This window comes from Convolutriloba macropyga, chromosome 1 (genome assembly GCF_964194025.1).
Source record: "Convolutriloba macropyga chromosome 1, txConMacr16.3, whole genome shotgun sequence".
Taxonomy (NCBI): Eukaryota; Metazoa; Xenacoelomorpha; order Acoela; family Convolutidae; genus Convolutriloba; species Convolutriloba macropyga.
The window spans coordinates 59,269,040-59,291,060 of NC_134468.1; the positions used below are offsets into that span (position 1 = coordinate 59,269,040).

At 36.5% G+C, this 22,021-nt stretch overlaps 3 protein-coding genes across 5 annotated transcripts in view; all 3 read right to left on the reverse strand.

The window, feature by feature from the left end:
- The window catches only part of LOC142340946 (uncharacterized), a 193,822-nt gene extending 172,621 nt beyond the window's left edge, over nt 1–21,201 (reverse strand). Inside the window, exon 1 of one of the 2 annotated variants that reach the window (XM_075391766.1) lies at nt 20,787–21,201. The gene's annotated coding sequence lies outside the window, so the exon portion shown is untranslated. The remainder of the gene's footprint in view (nt 1–20,786) is intronic. The other variant, XM_075391730.1, reaches the window with a different exon arrangement.
- Nucleotides 2,917–3,714, reverse strand: LOC142344670 (uncharacterized). The gene has a single exon (XM_075396550.1). The coding sequence runs from the start codon at nt 3,712–3,714 to the stop codon at nt 2,917–2,919; it is 798 nt and encodes a 265-aa protein (XP_075252665.1).
- LOC142350204 (trypsin-like) lies at nt 10,634–12,213 on the reverse strand. 2 transcript variants are annotated; one of them, XM_075401983.1, is made up of 3 exons: nt 11,976–12,213; nt 11,526–11,831; nt 10,634–11,130 (listed from the first exon to the last, which is right to left on the reverse strand). In XM_075401983.1, the coding sequence occupies exons 1-3, from the start codon at nt 12,046–12,048 to the stop codon at nt 10,703–10,705; spliced, it is 807 nt and encodes a 268-aa protein (XP_075258098.1). In that variant the 5' UTR covers nt 12,049–12,213; the 3' UTR covers nt 10,634–10,702. The 2 variants fall into 2 exon arrangements, with proteins under 2 accessions (XP_075258098.1, XP_075258100.1); XM_075401985.1 differs by having other exon boundaries at nt 11,526–11,819; nt 11,976–12,212.
- Nucleotides 21,202–22,021: the final 820 nt, after the last annotated feature.

The window sequence follows — 22,021 nt, forward strand, 5'->3', positions numbered from 1 at the left end:
ATGATTGCGCAAATACTAATTGATTTTGAGTTAAATGCACTCGCTTAGCATGTGCACTAGTAAAATTCATACAATTAGTATGACTGAAATCTGGATTAAAATTTTGATCAGCGAGTGATTTAATATTATGAGTTAGGCGTAGGCGCGAGGCGTGTTCACTATGCTGATTATTGATTTTAAAAGAGGACAAAGTAGAATGTTATTTCCGTGTAGCGAGTGCTGAATTATAATATGTTAAGCGTACGCGCTTAGCGGGATCACTATCAAAATTAAAGTTTTGATTTAAGAATGGTTTCAACCTATGATTTTGCGGAGCGAGTGGCTTATTAACTTTTGTTTGAGATTTAGGTTTAGCATAATCTATACTCAATACTTTTTCAGTATGTTTGGTGGAATTTTGTATTTCACATTCATTATTGTGATATAGTTTAGTAAGTGTATGAGCTGAAATGTTGTGTTTTTGTTGAAGTAATTTTGCATTAGAGTGTATGCTTGATAATTTTGCGACTAAAAATTCCTCGTCGTATTTAGAAATACTTTTTGCCGGTTGATATGGGTTACGGGACATATAATCAACAAGTCCCATCTTTGCGCCTGACAAGTGTTATATTTCAAACTGGTAAGGTAAAAGACGACCAACCCATCGTGATAAACGACTATTATAGCTTTTGTTTGATCTATGTTCTTTTAAAATTGAGAGAAGTTCTCGGTGATCGGTGATAATAGAAAATTCTTTACCATAAAGATAATTTTTAAAATATTCTATAGATCTAAAAATTCCTCGTCGTATTTGGAAATACTTTTTGCCGGTTGATATGGGTTACGGGACATATAATCAACAAGTCCCATCTTTGCGCCTGGCAAGTGTTCTATTTTAAGCTGGTAAGGTAAAAGACGACCAACCCATCGTGATAAACGACTATTATAACTTTTGTTTGAACTATGTTCTTTTAAAATTGAGAGAAGTGCTCGGTGATCGGCGATAATAGAAAATTCTTTACCATAAAGATAATTTTTAAAATATTCTATAGACCTAAAAATTCCTCGTCGTATTTAGAAATACTTTTTGCCGGTTGATATGGATTACGGGACATAAAATCAACAAGTCCCATCTTTGCGCCTGGAAAGTGTTCTATTTTAAACTGGTAAGGTAAAAGAGGACCAACCCATCGTGAAAAACGACTGTTATGACTTTTGGTTGATCTATGTTCTTTTAAAATTGAGAGAAGTGCTCGGTGATCGGTGATAATAGAAAATTCTTCACCATAAAGATAATTTTTAAAATATTCTATAGACCCTACCACTCCGAAAAGTTCCACTTCGTTAATACTATAACGTTCTTCATTACTATTTAAAAATCTGGATGCAAATTAGATCGGTTTCCAACCATCAACTGTTAGTTGTTCTACTGCTGCTCCCAATCCGGAGCGAGAGGCATCACATTTAATTCGTGTTTCGAGTTGCGGGTTATAGTGAATATTTTCTGTGTGATTTGCTATGCGTGTTTTTATTGCATTGAAATGTGTAGTGTGATCGTCAGTCCAAATGTATTTAGTTGATTTACGAAGGAAAGGTCTTAAAGGATGGCAGAGTTGAGCTATGTTGGGAATAAGTTTACTAAAATATTGGACTGAGCCTAAGAATGAACGTAATTTTTTAAGTGTATTAGGTGTCTGTAGTGACAGAATAGACGATGATTTAGTTTCGAGTGGTGATGTCCCAGATTGAGTAATATTATATCATAACCAGGAGATTTCTTGCTTCGCAAAATGACATTTAGGGAGATCAATTAGGAGATTTTCTGCATCCAGTTTCTGAAGACGGTCTAATACAAGTTGAAAATGATCTTCTTCAGAACCTTTTTTCACAATTAATATGTCATCCAAGAAACAAAATTTTTTTTGAGGCCACTTAACGTGTAATCCATTGCCTTCTGGAACTCGGCAGGCATTTCAGTGAGGCCATAAAACACCGTTTTAAAACGATACGCGCCTCTCATATCACCACTTGCAATATTGAAATTACAGTGTTTAGCTGTTTCGGGGTGAAGATTCAGTAGACTGTACGCGTACTTAAGGTCTATAGTAGAGGAGTATGTTTTATCTGCTTGTTCTGTTTTATATTCTGTTATTATTTGTGATATGGAATCCATAAGTGTTTCAATATTTGGCATCTGATACTTATTTTTGTGCATAGATTTATTAACAACTTTGGAATCCAATGCTAACTTTTTTGTTTGATCTCGTTTGACTGTATTTACTATAGGTGAAATAAAATATTGATCAGAACAGTTATTCAGTTTTTCTATGTGTCCTTCTTCAAGAAGTTTTTCTAATTTCACTACTGACTCGTTCTTGTTGATTAATGGGTACTCTTCTACCCTTTTGATGTTTTGGCTGAAAATTTTTATGAAACTTAGATTTAACAATGTGGATTTTTGACCGACCACTACGTGAAATGAGTTGTGGAAATTGCTTTGCAATGCGTTTTGAATGGACATTGAGGTGTAATTGCGTTGACCATACTACCTTCATTTGAGTTTGGGGTTTGAGTAACCGAGATTCCGAGAGCGTCAAACAAATCTCTACCAATTAGTGGTTTTAGTCCGTCGTGAACCACCACAAATTCAGCGTCTTCGGTTCGCCACCCCTTGCTCGCTATTGGTGCCTGTATCATACCCATAACGTTTATGGGTTCATTTGCGAATATTTTGAGTTTCTGAGGGGGTGCTGTCATGAACCATTGGGCACGATGGGAATTGTCTACTATTTCCGCAGCAAGGGACTCGGTCAAGATACTACACACACTGCCTGAGTCAACGAGTATTACTACTTGGGTATTTCCAATTGGCAACGTAGTATGATTTGGTTCGATTTTTATAGAGCTACTTGCAATGCTGGCGACCATGTGATCATCTTAGCTATCGTAGTCAGATTCGCATTGGGGGTTATAGTCCATATTTTGGATTGCGTTCACCGTCTGATCAGTTGAGGTGTCCTCAACAGAGTTAACATTCCAGCGAGTGGGCTTATTTGATGAGGACTTCGGTTTTCGGCACACTCGTGAAAAATGATTTTGTAAACCACAGTTATTGCAGGTCTTGCCCCTTGCAATACACTTGTCCTTGTGGTTTGCTGACCAAGTTAAACCACAATTTCTGCATAGTTGATTTGATGGTCGAGTGAAGCTGGAAGTATTTGGCCGTTGACTTGTTTGTCGAAAGGATCGTTGAGAAATTACCGCGTTAACATGCGATTTGGGTTGCGCATTTGTGATTTGCAGTTGGTTTCTTTGTCCTAGTTCCATATTTATGGCCAAACCCAGAATTTGATCTGGTTCAAGAGTTTCTCGTAGTAACTCCCTCTGAGTTTCTGGGTCTTGCATGTTTGCAATAAACAAGTCTCTAATCAGAGTGTCCTCTTGGCTTCCGAGTTCACAATTCTCGGATATTTCCTTCAGTTTGCCGAACAAGTGCTCCATAGACTCTCCCTTCGACTGTTTGGTAGTGGGAAGCATATACCTATCAAAGGTAATATTTCGTTGGCGGATAAATGTTGCTTCCATGATGTTCCAAAGTTCTACTGTTGATAAGATGTCCATCTTGAGGGGCGGATTCCTGCTACAAACAATTCGTCTTCCCTCGGTGCCCAAACTGAGATATAGCATCGACACAGTCTTTCGGTCTGCCTGTGCCCACGGTTTGTCCCCACACATGATTCCTATCTCCATTTGTTTCCGGCGGCGATTTTCCCAATTCATTTTTAGTTGTGCGTTCCTTGCTAGTCTTTCCCTCTCCTATTGTGCCGACGATCCTGTTATTGTTTTCTCATAGATGGGTTCAAGTGGTAGTTGTACTGTTTCGGGTTTCGGTTCCAGTAGAGTGTCTAGAGCAATATTTTCTTTCGCAAGGAGAGCCAATTTAGCCTGCATCTGCCACTTCTCCCACTTCAGTGGGGGATCAGCACTAGGTTTTTCCCAAAAGGGCTCAATGCCAAGTGGGGTCCGCTTTTGGGTTGCTGACTGCACCGTGTCGTACACAAATGAAATTATGTACTTGATTTTGAGTCATGAGTTACGATTACGTTTCCACTTTGCTAACTTGCGCGGCGGGTGCGCTTAGCACAGTTTATAAATGAATTCGCTTAGCGAATCGCTTGACAAATACTTGTCTAGTTTACTTGACTAGTAAAGACGATTAGCGAAGAATAAGTTAATTATGCAACTGTTCGCGAAATGCAAAACTAAAAGAGTGATACTGAAAGTAAAATGATATCTCAGAAGTCACAACAAACATGAACAAAAATTTCCTGATGCGGGAATTAGGGTAACAGACTAGTGCATGAAATAACAATGAACTACACTTGACTTCTACACATGCCCTTCAGGAATAAGTACACTAAAATAAAATAAGTACATCGTATAATAAATTTGCTGCACTAAATTAATTGATGATGTATGACAGTGGCTTTAACATCATGAACACACTAAACTTTTTTTTAAACGTCAAAAATGCTGACATTTAAAACGTTCACAAATGAATAGATCAATGTTATTTTTGAAGAATTCGATCTGTTCCGTACAATTGAGCAATTTGGAAAAAAATCAATTTAGAAATTGTCCTCCAAGGTTTCAGAGATACCCAGGATGAGGTCCCAGACAGAAAGTTATCAGATTTTTGCTTAAAAGCAGATAAAAAATTTTTATGTCTATACGTGCAGCTGTTATCAAATTTCTGAATTAGAAAAAGTAAGATAAATTTTACAATTGGAACTGAAAAGTTAAAACCTTTACAAGCTCAAAATTTTAAATATGAGGAAAATAAAAATTTTTTCTTTTCCTTGATTTGAAATATCTGCTAATTTTGGCAGATTTTGCTTGATTTTAGAAATTAAGAAAATACAAAAAAAGCTTGACGAGCACAAACAAGGTACCTTGGTTTTGGAATTCTCTTTGATGTGAGAATTTGTTCATTCTAGCTATCAATTCCAAAATGTTTTTCAACTTGACAAAAACTGTTTCTTAGTGTTTTGTTAGTCAGTAAAAAGTTTAAATAATTTTACTTGGCGTTGTTGTTTTTACGTAGAGGTAGGGCGGCTCTACCGTCAGAGACAAATAAAATTTTACACTGTGCTGTTCGTTTAGTGGTCTTAAATCTGTCCGGATATTACGTTTTTGCTGTTCACTTTTGTGAACTGTAATATCCGCTATATAGTAGATTACCGTGTCATTACTTTATCATCAATTAATCCGAATAACTAACCGTTCACCTCTGCTGTTCAACGACTTCGTTTTGCTCAGATTAAATATTAATTCAAATCGAACAATCAAGTTCTGCTTGAGTTTTGGTTAATATCTCAAGTTATAAAAGCATAATCCCAAATGCCAAGCCCTAGAATTTTGTCCTAGCCACTGGTTAGGCAGATAATTTCTATGGCCGAAATAAAATTTTACGAAAAGCTTTTGTTCAAATAAAGTTAACAAATCTATTAAAAACTGCACTTTGTGCTGTTCAGTGCTTTCAGTTGCTCGAAAACGCAATTAATCATTTATGCTAGTCTTCGTTAAAGCTAGTAAGAGAAACTAACTTGATGTTTTCAACAATGATTCTTTTACGTAGGAACTTTGTTCCTCAAAATGAAAGTTTGAGAAAATTAAAGTTAGTTCGTTTTTAACTGGTCAGAGTTAGTTTAATTGTGCAATTACTAACATGATTTACAGAAACGAAAATCAATAACAAGAAAATTACCGCTTAATGAAATTCGCTTCAATACTCACTGTACGTCTGCCTAAAATAAGCAAAATTGGAATATTCAACTGTTAGCAACCAACTGATATTGATAATACTCATGCTATTTACACTGCCATACATGTCAATTCTGAACTGTAGATTGGGTCGAGATAAGTATGTGGTACGAATCTTTAAATACTCTGAGTTCGGGTTCCCCGCAGTTTCTGAATTGGTATACATTTCACAAAAAAGTCTGAAATTGGCATGCCAAATTTGGTACGTCGTACTACCTTTGAGCTTAATTCGTTGTAAAAATAGATTTGAATCCGTAATTCAAGAAGTGCGCCAATGATGATTTACTGATATTGAGGTTGTTCAAGTTCGAATATCAGTTCATGTTTGAGAATCACGTACTAATAACTGCTACATAACATAAATGTTGACAAAGATGACCAAATCAATTTGGCTTCGATAAAACTTGTCATGCTAATCTATGTTTATGGCAGCGGCCGTATCAGTCTTTTCTTCTAACGGGAAAACATCAATTTCTAGTAGCACAGGAGCAAGCGTCACTACTGGTCTCTTATAAACTATTCGTTCGAAGTATCGCTGATCAAATCTCAACGACAGACCCGTCGATTGTCTCCGTAGCGCGACCCATATTCAAATATCCACGCTTTTTGCTGTTTTTAAGCAACCAAACAAGATTGCATCTTCTCTTTTCAGGTTTTCGTTTGCCTTAGATTGCCATTTCTGCCGAATAGTCACAATTGAAAAACACTCTTTTTGAAATCAGTCCTAAAAGAAATTTGTATAAACTTGAGTTTGTAGAAACAGTTTTCGATTTTCGTTAAATTTTTTTGCGCATTGCTGGGTCAGCATAAGTTCTTTTTGTTAAGAACGAAGATATGGGGTGTTACTGCATCTAAGTCATTAGGGTCTGAACTGACTGGAGGCAACGGTCTTGCGTTCAATGTTTGCTCTACAAAAACATCGCAGTTGAAAGAACATCCTCAGTGACTGATCTGTTCCCCAACACTGCATTCCTTGCTTTTTGCAAGTTCTGGCCAACCGTTACCATACTCCTCTATAATGAGGTGCTGCGGGCGGTTTGAATTTTCATGTAATTCCTCACTGAGTTAGATGATCTTCAACCCTTTCTGTGTTTCAGACTTCCCCGTACTCTTCAAACTCTCGCTTAACTCCAACAGAGATGTTCGTTGTTGCTCATGATTGTACTTGGTTTGCTTCTTCGCTCAATAATTCGCATAAAAGCATGAAGTGCCCAACTTGTGTAACACTTCTATATGCACCGCTCTCTTAGTTAGACAAGTGAGCAGATAACAACATCGCTTTTCGTTTTTTCGCACAGGAGTTCTAAAAGTTTTGGTTGCATCTAATTGCTCTTCGATTAGATCGGCTTTTACTGGTGTTATCGTTTTTGCTCTGCCTTTTCCGCAAGTAACACACTTGTTCTTGATTCATCGTAAGATCTTTGTTTGCCTAGGATCCGCATCTTCTGGTGAATTATGTTTCTTACGTGCTCTGTGCCATTGTGCTGATTGTTCCTGTGTTCGTTTCACAAGAATAATTCAAATGCATGACGTTTCCAATGTAGAAATAATGGATGCTTTGCATTCATTTCTAATTCACTTTTGCCTATTCCGCCTTTGGGCCGAATATGTCCTTCTTCATCAACAAACGTTTTGATGTGCGTTTTTTGCAACTTTTTGGAATTTCTCTTTCACCTTTAAAAGACTTCATCTCTTACCCCCAACGCTTCTCGCAGTAGTAGCTTGAAGATGATTGCTTTCGCTTTTTTTGTCTTCAACGCTTACTGAAAATGTACATTTCAGTACATTCAATTGCTCAGAAATGCTATTAGTGATCTATGATAGGCTTGTAAAAGCGTGGGAAGAAACTGAAATTATGCTTTCTACCAAGTTTTTTTTACTTAGAAATTTTGTTTCTCAAAAGAAAAGTTTGAGTAGATTAAATATAATTCTCTTTTTACTATACACAGTTATTGAAAGCGTGCAATCACTAATATGTTCTACAGAAAGCAGACTCAATAACAGGAAAACTACCACTCAAGTAATTGCGCTTCAATGCACACTGTATGTTAGCTTAATGTAAGCAAAATTTTTAGCAAAATTGAGCAAAATATCTTCCACTGTTAGCAACCATCTGGTTTTGATAATACTCAAGATATTTGTAATGCCGCACATGTCGATTCTGAACTGATGATTGAATCAAGATAACTATGTCGTAAAATTCTTTAAACACACTGAGTTCGAGGTTCGGGTTACTTTAAAGAGTGCCAAAGTTCACTGTATTCGGCAAAGTAACTTCTTTATCTCGTACTCATTTGAGCTCAACTCAAATTCTTGTAAAAATAGGATCGATTTCGTTATTCAAGAAAACGTGGCAAAGATGATTTCCTTATATTTACGTAATTCGAGTTTCAGTTTCAGTTCATGTTAAATAATCATGTACTGATAGCCACTAAATATAAATTCTCTAATTTCATGGTTTTCTAATTTCACTGTTCGGTTTGGTCTGGAATTAATCTGGTTAGTAATTAATTGCAGCCAACGTAGATAAGCGCAATTTTATTTTGATAAGCACTATTTGTCAAAGAATTTATTTTGCTCTAACACTGCCCAATACTCAAAATATCTAAAAGAGTAGATCAATAAACTCATCTGAAAACTATATATCCATCTTGAAATAGTTTTCATTCCAAAGATCTTTTTCAAATGGTGTACTTGTTAAATGTGCATGGAAACATTTTCCAATTTGTTCTAAAAAATTTTTTTGAACACGTAAATAACTGCATATTTCTTCACAGTTGTCCATGTTGAAGCATATCAAGACAATTTTTTCATCGGAGACATTTTAGTTTTACAAAAATTCTGGTGCTGAGCGCTCTGTCTCTGTGATATGATCTCTTGTGGTACAGTAATTTCCCGGAAAAAAATACTTTTCTTTTAATTAGTTTGTTGTTTTGAAAATTGCAATTTTTTCCCGATAATTTTTATGAAAAAAAACTAAAACATTCGGATAGCACTTAGATTTAACAGAGAAAAGTTTTCGTTTTCAAAGGAACTTGAAGCAGATCTTGTAAATTGACACAATTGCAGAACCATGTTCTCACCGGAAAGAATTCTGTTGATAGATAACACAAACAGTTCTCGTTAAATTATATACCCCAATATCTACAACACAACTGAGATATTATTAGATCCCTGTAATTTAGTTGAAGTAGCTTCAAAAGTGCTGCGTAGAAAGAAAAGCAAATTAAATCCTTGGTAGTTCGTTCGGAGCAAACTTTATTTTTTTGATAGAAATTTATATAAATCCAAAATTATCTTCACTTTTTCAATAGAATTTTCTTTTTCCGACAGACGGCAACCAAAACATTGAGTCAACAAATTGAGTCTTTTTAACTCTTATGTCAATGCTTTCCAAAAACTATTTTTGTAGAAATTGAACTGAAAGTCTAAAACTGTCAAGTGAAATACACCATTATTGCTCTAGCTAAGGAAGGAATAGCATCTAGTTCTTCTCTTTATCCATTTGATAGCATTCGATAGGGCAACAACTTATGCAATCAATTTTACCGCACCTGAAAAATCGGTAGAACGTGAATTGAACTCGAATTAGCCGGAAGGTGGATTGCTTTACTGCATTCACTAATGCCAGATTGTAGCTCAGCTCTTTTTTTTCAACTTGCATAGCTTACTCAAAAAAGGCCGATACTGCACCCAGCATATCTGACTTGGCGTTGTGAACGGAACAAATAACTGAATACATTTCTGGTGTTACCGGTGTGAATTTGATATTGCAATAATATCGGTTACACACAAACCTCTGTATACACCTTTGAAACACAAAATTAGAAGGGCAACAACCAAAAAAAAACAGTTAGTTCTGTTAAAACGATCAAAAAATTTGGAAATCGATGAGTCATATAAATGCGTTCAAACTAAATTAGCTAATGATATGCGAAAACACCGATGTTCAAGAAGTTGTAGGACTTCTACTGAGTGCATTACAGACCACTCAATTTGCACCTATGCTGGTTAAATGTCTCGTTCTTGTTGCCTTCTCGATAAGACTCAAAGATATTAAACTATTATTAAATTTCAGTTGTCCAGATATAACAGTCTAATTACGTTTTTAAGAAATTTTTGGGAGCTATTTTCAGTGAAGTGGGTAAAATCTGCTATTTATAACAGTTCGTGCCGTATTATTCGTTTTGATAAAGCGCCTAAGATGCAAGTTCATCTGGGCAAATCAATCCTGCAACATAAACAGTCCGTCGAAGATCTTGGTCTTACTGTGCAAAGCGATTTAACTTGGATCCAGCACGCAGAAGCCAGAATTGAACTTTCCAACAATTTTTTCCATCAAATTAAAAGAAACTTTTCAAGTAACCTCACAATCTCGGAAATTCTTGACTTAAATTATGTTTTTGCCTATATAATTTTACTAGAAAAATTTTGATATAAAATTATGTAAAATAGTACAGGTTATGAGCTCTGCGTGAGGTCACTTTTGGCCAAACACGACTTACTATACTGATGGGACTATACTATATACCTTTAAACTGCTTCAAGGCATGACAAGACTAGGCTTCTTTGCAGCCTGTTGATGACCTGTTGGAACTGAGTAATAAGTTTGTGCTGAGTGGATAACATGTCCTTAGCTCCCGAAAACCAATTTATATCAAAAGTTTAGCACTGAAGTACTCAAAAGACTCTTAATTTCCTAAAACAGAAAAAAAGTTATACTTAAACATCAAAGAAATGGGAAACAAATACAAATTCAAGAAATGAGAGTCGACTTCATTACTGGGGTTTTTCCCATTATAACCGTCAACCTCAATCTCTTCTCTATAAATAGAATTCCATAAAAGTAAATTTCGAAGCAGTTGGTATGTTCCTTAGTTTCATGACTATATCTAATGTATTAACGCGCAGAACTCGTGTTTGTGCTTGAATTCACTAATAAAGAATTTTTTGCGTCAACAATCCAGTGGTAGAAATGTGGTATGTTTGTAAAGTAACTTCCGGCGTTACAAAACTTTCCAGTCCCGACAGATACTACAGCTGAGGATACACCGTACAAACATTTCACTTTTCCGCCTTTCACTGCGTACAGAGGACCCCCGGAATCACCCATGCAGGTGCTTTTTTCTGTTACTACTGGGCAAATTCTATCAGCTCTGCACTCAGATGAGTTCTGGGGTTCTTCAAATGTGGTTTCCATTAGAATTTTAGAGCTTTTGATGGGGTATTGGGTAACAGTCAACCCAATCCCGCATGCTCTCAGGTCGGTTCCCGCTGGTTCCTTTTCCTTGCATAATGGTATTATTCGATTTCTGGGGAGCATGCCGTCTGTTTTGGAATCTTTTTTGCTTCCAATAACCTTAATTTTTTGCGCACTTGATCAAGCAAACAAATTATAGCCCCCACCCCTCATTTTGGTATTATTACAGAATTGAGGGTAATTATAGGATATCAACGCTAAGCTGGGGAGGGGTATATTGCGAAATGCCGTTTTTATTATAACCCCCTTCTACCCTCAAAAAAGAAAACCCCCCATTAGGTTATGTTAACTGTTATTTGGTGGTAGTGAATTTAATAAGAAATATTCTAAAGGCTACTTCAAAAAAGTACAAAAACAAGGCGATGGGTGGATAAATCTTGTTTGCTAAACCCTTGTAAATAAAAGAGACCCAGTTTTAAAAATCTAAAATTAGAATTGTAAATCTAAAAAACAAAAAAGATGCCTGTTTTGATTACGGCCACGTCATTTAAAAGAGAATCACGGACAAACCCCTCGTTAACTCGGACAGCTGTCGTTTCTAGAGTCACTCGCCAGCCCTCCCGAGAAGTGAAATCACCATACTGTACAGTGATTGAAGTATTGGGATAGATACAATGGGCTGCAGTTAAAATTATGTTCTCGCCTATTATGCTACCACCGCAGTACTTCCATCCAAAGGTCAATCTCACGTAAAATAACCGATTCACAGACTTGTACCCGTTTATTATTGCTCTCTCTTCTACATTTCTGCTCACATCTGGGGGCAGGTCTTTCCCATTATAGCCAAACCCCAACCCCTCGATAATGCACCCCCCTTAAGGTTTAATTATGGAAATTAAGTGGCTATACGTTATATGAGGGGGGGGGGGGGGTTCTATACGTTATGGGGGGAGCTACGCTATATGGGAATTACCTGATCTTTCAACATTTTGCACAACATTGCTGTGCATGAACGAGAGAAAGGTCAAAACAAAAATTTTACTCATAGCAGATGCTAGTGGATCTGTTGATTGTCAAGTTAGTGTTTTGTATGACAAATGCTATGGAAAGGAAGTAATTAATTCACGAGAACTTTTCCCGCTCTTTTTGACCAGCACTTGTTCTCACGAAATAAACATAGTTATTTTCTAGCGGTAGAACTAATTAAGATTAAAACACTCACGTGCACATTTTAAAATGCCGAAAGTCTGCAGTGCCCGAAGTCAAAATGCCAGAAGTTGCTACTTAGCCAGAAGTTGAATTTCGTTGACTTTCGTCATTTCAAAACGTGCGTGTTTCGTGTTTTAAGCATGGTTGAGTGACTCTGCAGAAGTCACTTCGAAATTCTAACTTAATATCTCGGACAGTTTCGCGGTTCTCGATAAACGTCAGAAGTTCTCAGTGACTTCAAGCAGAGTCACTTAACTATTACTTAAAAGTGAGTCAAAAATCAGGGTGAAATGTCAAAAAGAATATTACCACACGGTTGTTATCGCTCCCGAGAAGATATCCAACTCCAAGGCGAAACCGAGGTGTTATGATAACTTCGAGGACGATAACAACCGTGTGGTATTTTTTTCAATCAACACCTGTTGCGATCATTCCAAAATTGAACACAATTTTATTGATTTTTCGGATCTATTCTGTTTCGGCCCCTCAGTGTTTTTTATGACCCCCAGTTACAAATTGTATCTTGTTATATAGCACGTTACTATGTAACAAAATAGCACGTGCACCTGGGGGTCATAAAAAATTTATGCTCACTAAGCGGGGGGGGGGAAACAGAATAGATCCGATTTTTCAATTTTATTTTTTCTGGATAATTACATTTTCAAAGGTCAGTGGGGTATTTCCCATTATAGCTCCCCCATGAAATTATAACACCCTATTATGGTATAGTTACCATGATTGGGGGGCTATAGGTTACATGCCCATTAAGCTGGGGGCTATAATGGGAAAGACCCGGTAAGTGATACTTCGGATCTGTTCTTCGTTTTGTCCTCATGCGCCCCCCACACATATATACACACAGACACCGACACACGCACATACATACAAACACACACACTTTCACACACACGCACACACACACTTAAACACACTTACACACACACAAACACACACACACATACACCAATACACACACACCCACGCACGCACGCAGAAACACACACTCACCACAAACAATGCATACACCGCACCCAACACACCTCTTACTCACTCTACACAAACACCATACACCACATACACACACCACACACATAACACACACACACACATGCAAACCACACACACACACACCCACACACACACGCACACACTCGCACACTCATACGCGCGCACATGCAAACAGACACACCCACTCAAAAGCTCGCAAGCACGCAAGCACACACACTGACACACGCAAGCACACACACTGTCACAAACACACACACGCACACACACCACACACACACCACACAAACAAAACACACACCCACGTCACACACATCACACACACACACCACATACAACACACACACACACACCACACACACACACACACACCATACAAACATCACACACATACACACACACCACACACACACACACACACACACACACGCACACACACACCGCATACACACCACACACACAACATACAAACATCGCGCACATACACACACACACACACACACACACACCATACACCACACACACACACACACACACCACACACGCAGACACACCACACACCACACAAGACACGCACCACACTCACACCGCACATATCCCACACAAACCACAAACAATCACCGCACACACACCACCCACACCACACACCACACACAACGCACATCACACACCACACACGTTTTTTAATCAACACCTGTTGCGATAGTTAGTCAACACCAGTTAAATAAACTGCCAGTGTAATAAATTTTAGTGCCCGATCGACACTGGAAAAACACGTCAGCATTAGACTGCGAGTTTATCACACTCTTTTATCGCCACTGTTACTAAACAAACATTGGCGATAAAAGAGTGGTGATAAACTCGTACTCTAATGATGGAAACAGTTTGATAGACGTGTAGTCTAAAAAAACTTGTGTGGCTTGTGTTGTGTGTGTGCGGTGTGTGTGGTGTATTTGTCGTGTGTGTGCGGTGTGTGTGGTGTGTGTGTGCATGGTGCGTTTGTGTGTGGTGTGTTTGTGCTGTGTGTGTGTGTTGTGTGTGTTGTGTGTGTTGTGCGTGGTATGTGTGTGTTTGCGTTTGTGTATGTTTGTGTGTGTGTATGTGTGCGTGGGTGGGTGTTTGCATGTGTGCTTTGATAAACTTGTAGTCTAAAAATACTTGTGTGGCGTGTGTGTTGTTTGTGTGGTATGTGTGTGTGCGGTGTGTGCGTGTCGTTTGTGTGTCTCTGTGTGGTGTGCTTGTGTTGTGTGTTTGTGGGTGTGTGTGCGCGCGTATGTGTGTGTGTGCGTGTGTGTGTTTGCGTGTGTTTGTGCGTGAGCGTGTGTGTTTGTGTGCGTGTTTATGTGTGTGTGTGTGCGTGTGTGTGTAAGTGTGCGTGTGTGTACGTGTGTGTGTCTCTGTGTGTGTAATTGTGTGTGTGTTTGTTTGTGTGTGTGGTCGTGTTTGTGTGCGTGTGTGTGTGTGTGTGTGTGTGTGTGTGTGTGCGTGCCTGCGTGCGTGTGTGTGTGGGTGCGTGTGTACGTGTGTACGTGTGTACGTCCTTTTGCGTGTGTGTTTGTGTGGATGTGTGTCTGTGTGTGTGCAAGTGTGTGTGCGCGTGTGCATGTGTGTGTGTGTGTGAGAGGGAGGGGGGTCACAAGAGGACAAAATGAAGAACAGATCCGAAGATATATCACTTTCCTTTTAAAATGCAATTGTCCACAAAAAATACAAATTAAAAACCAATAAAACTGTTCAATTTTGAAATGATCGCAACAGGTGTTGATTAAAAAAATTACCACACGGTTGTTATCGCCCTCGATGTTATTCACCTCGGAGTTTGATAACTTCTCGGTGGCGATAACAACCGTGTGGTAATATTCATTAGACTACAATTTCAACAAACTGTTTTCATCATTAGACTACGAGGTTTATCACCACTCTTTTATCGCCACTATTTACTTAGTAACAGTGGCGATAAAAGAGTGTGATAAGTTCGTAGTCTACTGCTGAAGTGTTTTTCCAGTGTCGATCGGGCATTAAATTCTATTACATTAGCATTTTATTTAACTGCTTTTATTGCAACAGGTGTTGACTAAAATTTTGAGTCAAGGCTTGAGCATCAGTTCTTTTATACAAATTAGACCTCAATTTCGCTGTTAAAGAAAATCAACAAAAAAGTTAGGCTCGTTACAAGTGAAAGAATTGGAATTGTAATGCGGCGCTGTCTTATTTTAAAACCAGTCTACACATTTTTATGACTTGAAAGAGCGCTATGGCTTTCTAGGTTTTTTAAAAAATGTGAGTGAGCTCAGGAACCGAAATTTCAGGGAGTGAAAAATGTCTATAAAAGTCTTTGGTGAATATATTCCAAGAGCTGAGAAAAGAGAGAGAGAGAGAGAGAGAGAGAGAGACAGAGAGAGAGAGAGACAGAGAGAGAGAGAGAGAGAGAGAGAGAGAGAGAGAGGTCTATTTCACAGAATCTTTTCAAACAGAGTTAAAATGTAGGTGTGACAAAGTCATCTAATCAAGGAAATTTTTTCGTTCGCGTGCGGCTTTTTCACGCTATATGTTGGTTTTGAAGACTGAGGTGAAGATATTCGGTTTCTTTCTAGCGGGACAATCGCTCGTGAACACAAACAACTACAGAGAAAACGAACTTTTTTGTTAAAGCACCGATTTGTTTCAACCTTAAAATTAGAAAGCACAAAATTTACGCTGTAAACAACCTGTTTTTTCCTTCCACTTCGTGTTTCGGCGTGACCAAAATCATCACATCAAATCGACTTCAAAAATCATGAGCATAGCCGGAACAATTCCCCAAACGGCTTGAATTTGTCAGCGTCAGTACTTCAAAGTAACCAGTATTTGATGACAAAGCGTATAAAATATTTACGTCACGTAACGATTTTCTGGAGAGATATTACCGCTAGAAAACAAAATAAATGTCGTTCTTTCGCCAGTAGTTTTTGTTCAAATTCATTTTCTGGCTAGTAGTTTTTTTTCACATGATGATATTTGGTTTCATTCAAAAGTTTCCAGGATTTATAATAAATAAAGGAAGTTTTAAAGGCTATTGTAGCGATATTTTATCCATTGTTTTGTTTTATGATTTTTATCAATTTTCACTTTTCATCAAACATTTTGATTCAAATCTTATGAGAAAAAGAATAAATCAAAACAATGGATAAAATATTGCTATAATAGCCTGAAAAACATCCTTTAACTATCAAAAAGCCTGAAAACCATTGAAAGAAGCCGTATACCATCATTTGAACAAAAACTACTGGCGAAAAAAAGGAATTTGAACAAAAACTACAGGCGATAGAATGACTTTTGATTTCTTTTTCAGCAGGAACTTCGCTAGAAAATCGTTACGAGACGTAGAAGTTTGTTCACAAACCGAACAGTACTACCGAGCAACGTTTAAAAAATGACACTCTTGTGCAATAAGTGCATTTAGAGTAAGTGGATTCAAAAGATGCCAAATATTAAAATAATTATTTCTTTTGTTTTGTTTGGCTTTTAAGATTGTTTTTTTCGCTGCTTTTATGCGCTTTGTCATTAGGAACAGGTTACTTTGAAATACTGGCAGTCACGAATTCGATCGGTTTCCAGATTTGAATGGCTAGCAGCAACAGCTGAGTCCTAATGGACAGAAAAAACTAATCAAACGTATAATAAAACGGAAAGAAGAGTATTAAGCCTCTTCAACCGTCCATAGAACTTCAAAATAACTTCCACAAAACTAATTACAATACCTTCAAAATAGTAATGATATTTTTACAATAAGAAAATCTATCCTGGCAAAAACAGATGTGCCTTACCATGCAGAAATAGAATTTAATTTTACAGCTTGTGCTTCAAGAATTTGTATTGAATAAAAAGAACAGTTTTGGTAAACACAATATTATATTTTGCTGTTCTCTGTATCACAGTTGTTAAGCTGCGACTGTCGGAAATCATATTGCTGATTTATGGTTGGCAAGTTAATTTATGGTGGTCAACCGGAAAAGCGTGCTTCTGAGGTTTTTTGACGTTTGTGAAGATCATCGACAATACCTTGTCACATTTTCTCATTTTGTATTGTTTCTCAGCATGAAAATCATTACGTTAACAGGGAAAACTAACCCAAAGTTTTATTGCTCACATTTGCGACTTCTTGATTTGAGACACATTTCAGACATTTAATTTATCGTAAGAGTCATGATCGGTGTTTCTATAAAACGGCTAAATCTCTTCTTAATGCAAATTTAATATTTCGGAGGTTTTCTATTCATTTTTTCTCCAAATAGGCTTTTTTCCTTTATATCTTATTGATGGCGTTGACTATATGCGGATAACAGTAATGCTGAGCGTGCATAATAGCGATTGTACGATGCTTATCACTCGCTCAAAATTAGGCAAATTTGAAATCCAACAAGACGGATCGGTAATGTGCAATGGCACATAAGGCTCCGACCCCGCCCATCCACAGTTTTGGCATAATTGTCTACCAAATGAGGAACAGATAGAAAAACCCAAAAATTATTTTTTGCGAATCCCAAAAAAGCCCAAGTCTTTTTCAAAAAATTCTGTATGAACGATAAGATAACCTCCAAAACAAATAACTCAGTGGAGTAAAAATTGATGCATTAGATTGCTGTAATATGTCAATATTAAGAAAGCGAGTCAAAACGAACAGCAAAATCAAACAACAACAACAACAACAAACATTAATTACATCAAAAAAATTATGTCCCTCTTAAAAACTAAATTTAATAACAAAGTCAACATACCGTCAGATAAACCTGAAACTAAGCAAAAATAACTTATAAATCACCAGAAAACATAAGCGACCAGTCCATAAAAAGGTTTGGTAACAATTATACAAAAAAGAACAAAAACAGAGAAGTAAAAAAAATTAACTTATTTTTTGAAACAATTAACTTCAAAGTAATAAATACCATTAGGAATCAATTAATATTACCACAAGTTTGGGATTACCACTGCTTCTATAGAAGGGCATTAGGACCTGACCTTATTCATTTTTTAGAGCGGCTAAAAAGAACAACAAAGAACAAACAAAATTTCAATTGAAACTTGCCAGAAAACGCTGTCAAAACCGTCAAGCCAAATTTTGGCACTCAAAATATATTTGATTGCGCCTTCTTCAAACAGCTATAATGTAGTACGTGGCCATTCATTAGTAAGACTAGGTCACAAGTAGACAAAAAAGCGAAGTGCTAAAGTATGTAATACTTTCAATTTTTTTTTCGAAACAAAATTACATTCAATGTCATGAAAGGCATTAATTACAAAAAGAGCTATTTAAATATCGTCGTTTTTTCATGAAAAGGAAACCCTCGAGAACTGTAATTATCCAGAATATTTCTTCTTGCATCTACAAAAAGAACGTCAAATATGACAAAAATCAAATTAATTTAATTTTTTTTTGTGAAAAAGCGGTGTCGAAGCCAGTAAGGTCATAACAAAATCTTTAAAAAAAAGATTTTGGGACACCAATCCCTTTTTCCCCTTGACACCCATAATGTCATATTTGACCTGTAATCAACTAACGAGATTAGGTAACAAAAAGAAACATAAAAAGAACAAAATTGCGAAATTAAAAAAGTTTTTTTTTTTAATTTTGGAAAACGATGGGTTTGAAAGTCATAAAAGCCATCAGCTATCTGCTAATATCAGAATATCGGTTTTTCTATTCTTCCATGAAAAGCCAATGAAAGCTATCACTATACAGGAAATTTCATACGACCGAAACGACAAAGTATAAATGACAGTTAAGACAAAATTAAAAAATTCACTTGATTTCTTCAAAAAAGAGGCGTCGAGGCCATTAAAACGATGATTTATATATTTTAGGATTTTGATATGTTCAATTGTGCTTTAATTTGAATGCTAACAAGGTGACATGAGAACTGTCAATAATGTGATAATGTGACAAAATTAGAAAACGTGAAAAACTGGCAAATATCAAAACAAACAAAAATCTAAAATCTTGTAGTATCAAAGCCAGAAAACAATAATTTCAGGCTTAAAACTGCAACCGAGAATAAATGTTAACTCAGTAGAAAGAGGAAGCAGTCTTTTTTTGCTGACACTAGCTGGAAGTTGAACAAATTAAGAAAAAAATAGAGGAAAACTTAATTAAGCCATTATTTATTGAAAAGTCAATTATTTTTAAAAAAGAAACGATCATAAAATTTCAATTAAAAAACTAAATGCATTAGCCTGGAGCTGTTTAGCAAGCGAATTGTTTGGACCTATCACTCCTGAGCTTTGATTTGATATGTTCTGTTCTTTATTATTAAAAAAAAAGTCTTTTTTTTAAAAAAAAAAAGACCGACTGATTACAACCCGATTTTTTTTGGATTGTAACAGTCCAAGAATGGCCCAAAACTACCCCTGTTAATACTTATTGTCCGTGAAGAACAATTGATTTTTCGAATGTTGTAGATATAGATAACTTCTGAGTTGAAACTCAAAATAAATTTTGCATTTTTGATAATCAACGAGTAAAGTTAGCAAAAAACGGCAAAGTTTTAACTACAAGGCACTCTCTGCGGACTCTGAAGTAGAAATAGCCCCCCTCTGAGTCTACAAAGATTGTATGAGTGTTGTTTGGGGGTGTACTGTAGGCAAATTTATTCAAAGTGGACTAAAGTAGCTTATTTCGTGCTGTTGTTGATAATAAAGGCTAAATTTTGAAATGTTTATCCAGATTTTTTGACCAAAAAATTAAATCAAAACAATCAAAAATGCTTGTTCGTCTTCAAAAATAAAATCAGCGACACTATTCTTAAAAATTATAACAAATTTTAGCAAAATTGACGAAAATTTAGGCAAAAATTCCGGAAAATGTGAATAAAAACAACGTGAATTCACTCTTCTTTTCTCAGAAGTTTAAGCCTCGATAACTCCCTGTAGAAAACGAAAATTAAAAAAATCTTTTTAATTCCATATTCTACGCTGGACGAGCTTTCTTATGATACCAGTCTCAACTCTCTACGATGAATATATCGAGCGGCGAAAATTCACGGAACAAAAAAAAACCCAGTTGAGTATATAGTTCCTCCCCCCTCAAGAGGGTCGGAACAATAATAACAAGCATAATCTTGAAACACCCTTCCTAAAAAGTGCTGAAAAAAAGCCTATCGAATTTACTGGATAAAATTGTATTTGTAAAATCGTTTTGCGAGTTAATGGTTGAGCCCCCAAAACGTTGGGCAATTTGAAAACGGTCGCTGTATTTGCTATCCCCTGCTCATACTTTTGGCTGTTTTTTTACTCAATTGGTTAACATAATCCAGTTCAAAATAAAGCAGCTCTGAAATCAACACTAACCTTTTATATATACTCATGCAGAATTGATCAAGACGTCGAAAGAGATCCTAAGACGCAGTCGAAGTAATCTTCTTACGTTTTAAAACCGTCGAAAACCGTCGCTTCTTACCTTTAATTACGGATCAAAACGACGAAAAAAACGTAAGGGCTTTGATCGGTTTCGGCGAAGATGTTTGAATCCGATGAAGTTCTCAATACAGGAGTTTAAATTCACAAGAGTCAGAAAGAGGAGAATGATCAAACTAACCTCAGAGAAATAGTCGATTCCAGTTTTTTCCGGATGACATCCAAATTCCATTCACTGACTCCCAGAGAGCTAATTTAAAAATCTGTCAATCTGGACGGTTGACTGGTATAAATGTTTCATAGGAAAGCAATTAAACTAAAATCCAGTTGACTGAGAGAGAGAAAAAGTTGAGTCGAATATTCAAAAGCAATTAAATATGCATGGCCTAAATAATCACACACCATAGCGTTCAACTTTTAATTGACAACACGAACGAAAAAAAGCAAATAATATCGGTTAAATCTACTGTAAAGCTTTTAAGCGGCAGAAATGGCTGATGCAAATGACAAAACACGACGAATTAAGTTGATAAAGTATTTTGAACAGTATAGTAGATTTTTGGTAAGAAGCTTTACCATTGTACTTGAGGTTGGTAGATAATATATTGCGTGTGTGTGATTGAGTTAAGCGGATGCTCAACTTTTTTTATCCGCAAAATTATCTTCACCTGGTTCAAACTATGCTGTGTTTAAATGTGGCGATTGTTTGATCGATCATTGTTGTATATTCAAATTTGTGCGCTTTTTGACTGCTGTTCAATGAAGTCAAGAACAGGTCAAGTGGTTGTTTGTTTATTTTTCAAAATCATCAAAAAAACCTCAAGACTGGTCGAATGGCGATAGAGTTCAAAAAACGAAAGGACAGGAAAATGCATTTTGCAGTATCCTGCAAACGATAGAGTTTATATATCATTTCATTTCACTCAGTTTAATAATTTTGGGTATTCAGAACACTGCTTTTCTTGGAATAGAGATTACTTTTCATTTAAGTGCTTTTTTGAAATTATAGAAAAAGATTCATGGCCAATTCATTGATTGGTGTTCATCGGAGTTCAGCATTCGAATTCATTATTATTAACTTTGACAGTTGCCTCTTTTAAAGAAACTTGATATCAGATTTATAGCTACTGACAACTCCAGGTTGCAAGAATCTTGCAAGTTATGAAAACTGGTCAAATAAATAGGCCTTTTAATGCTCTTCTGATTTGGAAACAGAATTATGATTTTTAGACAGGTTCCGCTATTCTTGTAACATTTTGAATTCACAAAAATGGTAGTCCCTTTTTAGGATAAAAGGGCGGCTGAAAATGAAGTTTTAAACAAGCTTGTTGATCTCTAAAAAAGGAAGAACATTGACTGCTGTGGAAAGAAAATTTTTTGCAAGAACCTTGCAAGATCCTGGCAGCATATTCTCTG

Coding starts and splice junctions, on each gene's coding strand:
- LOC142344670 (XM_075396550.1), bottom strand. CDS start 3,714: ATGTGTGGGGACAAACCGTGGGCACAGGCAGACCGAAAGACTGTGTCG.
- LOC142350204 (XM_075401983.1), bottom strand. CDS start 12,048: ATGAGTAAAATTTTTGTTTTGACCTTTCTCTCGTTCATGCACAGCAAT. Junction 11,832..11,975: donor GCAAAATGTTGAAAGATCAG/GTAATTCCCATA, acceptor ATAATGGGAAAG/ACCTGCCCCCAGATGTGAGC. Junction 11,131..11,525: donor CGTGGCCGTAATCAAAACAG/GCATCTTTTTTG, acceptor ATTCCAAAACAG/ACGGCATGCTCCCCAGAAAT.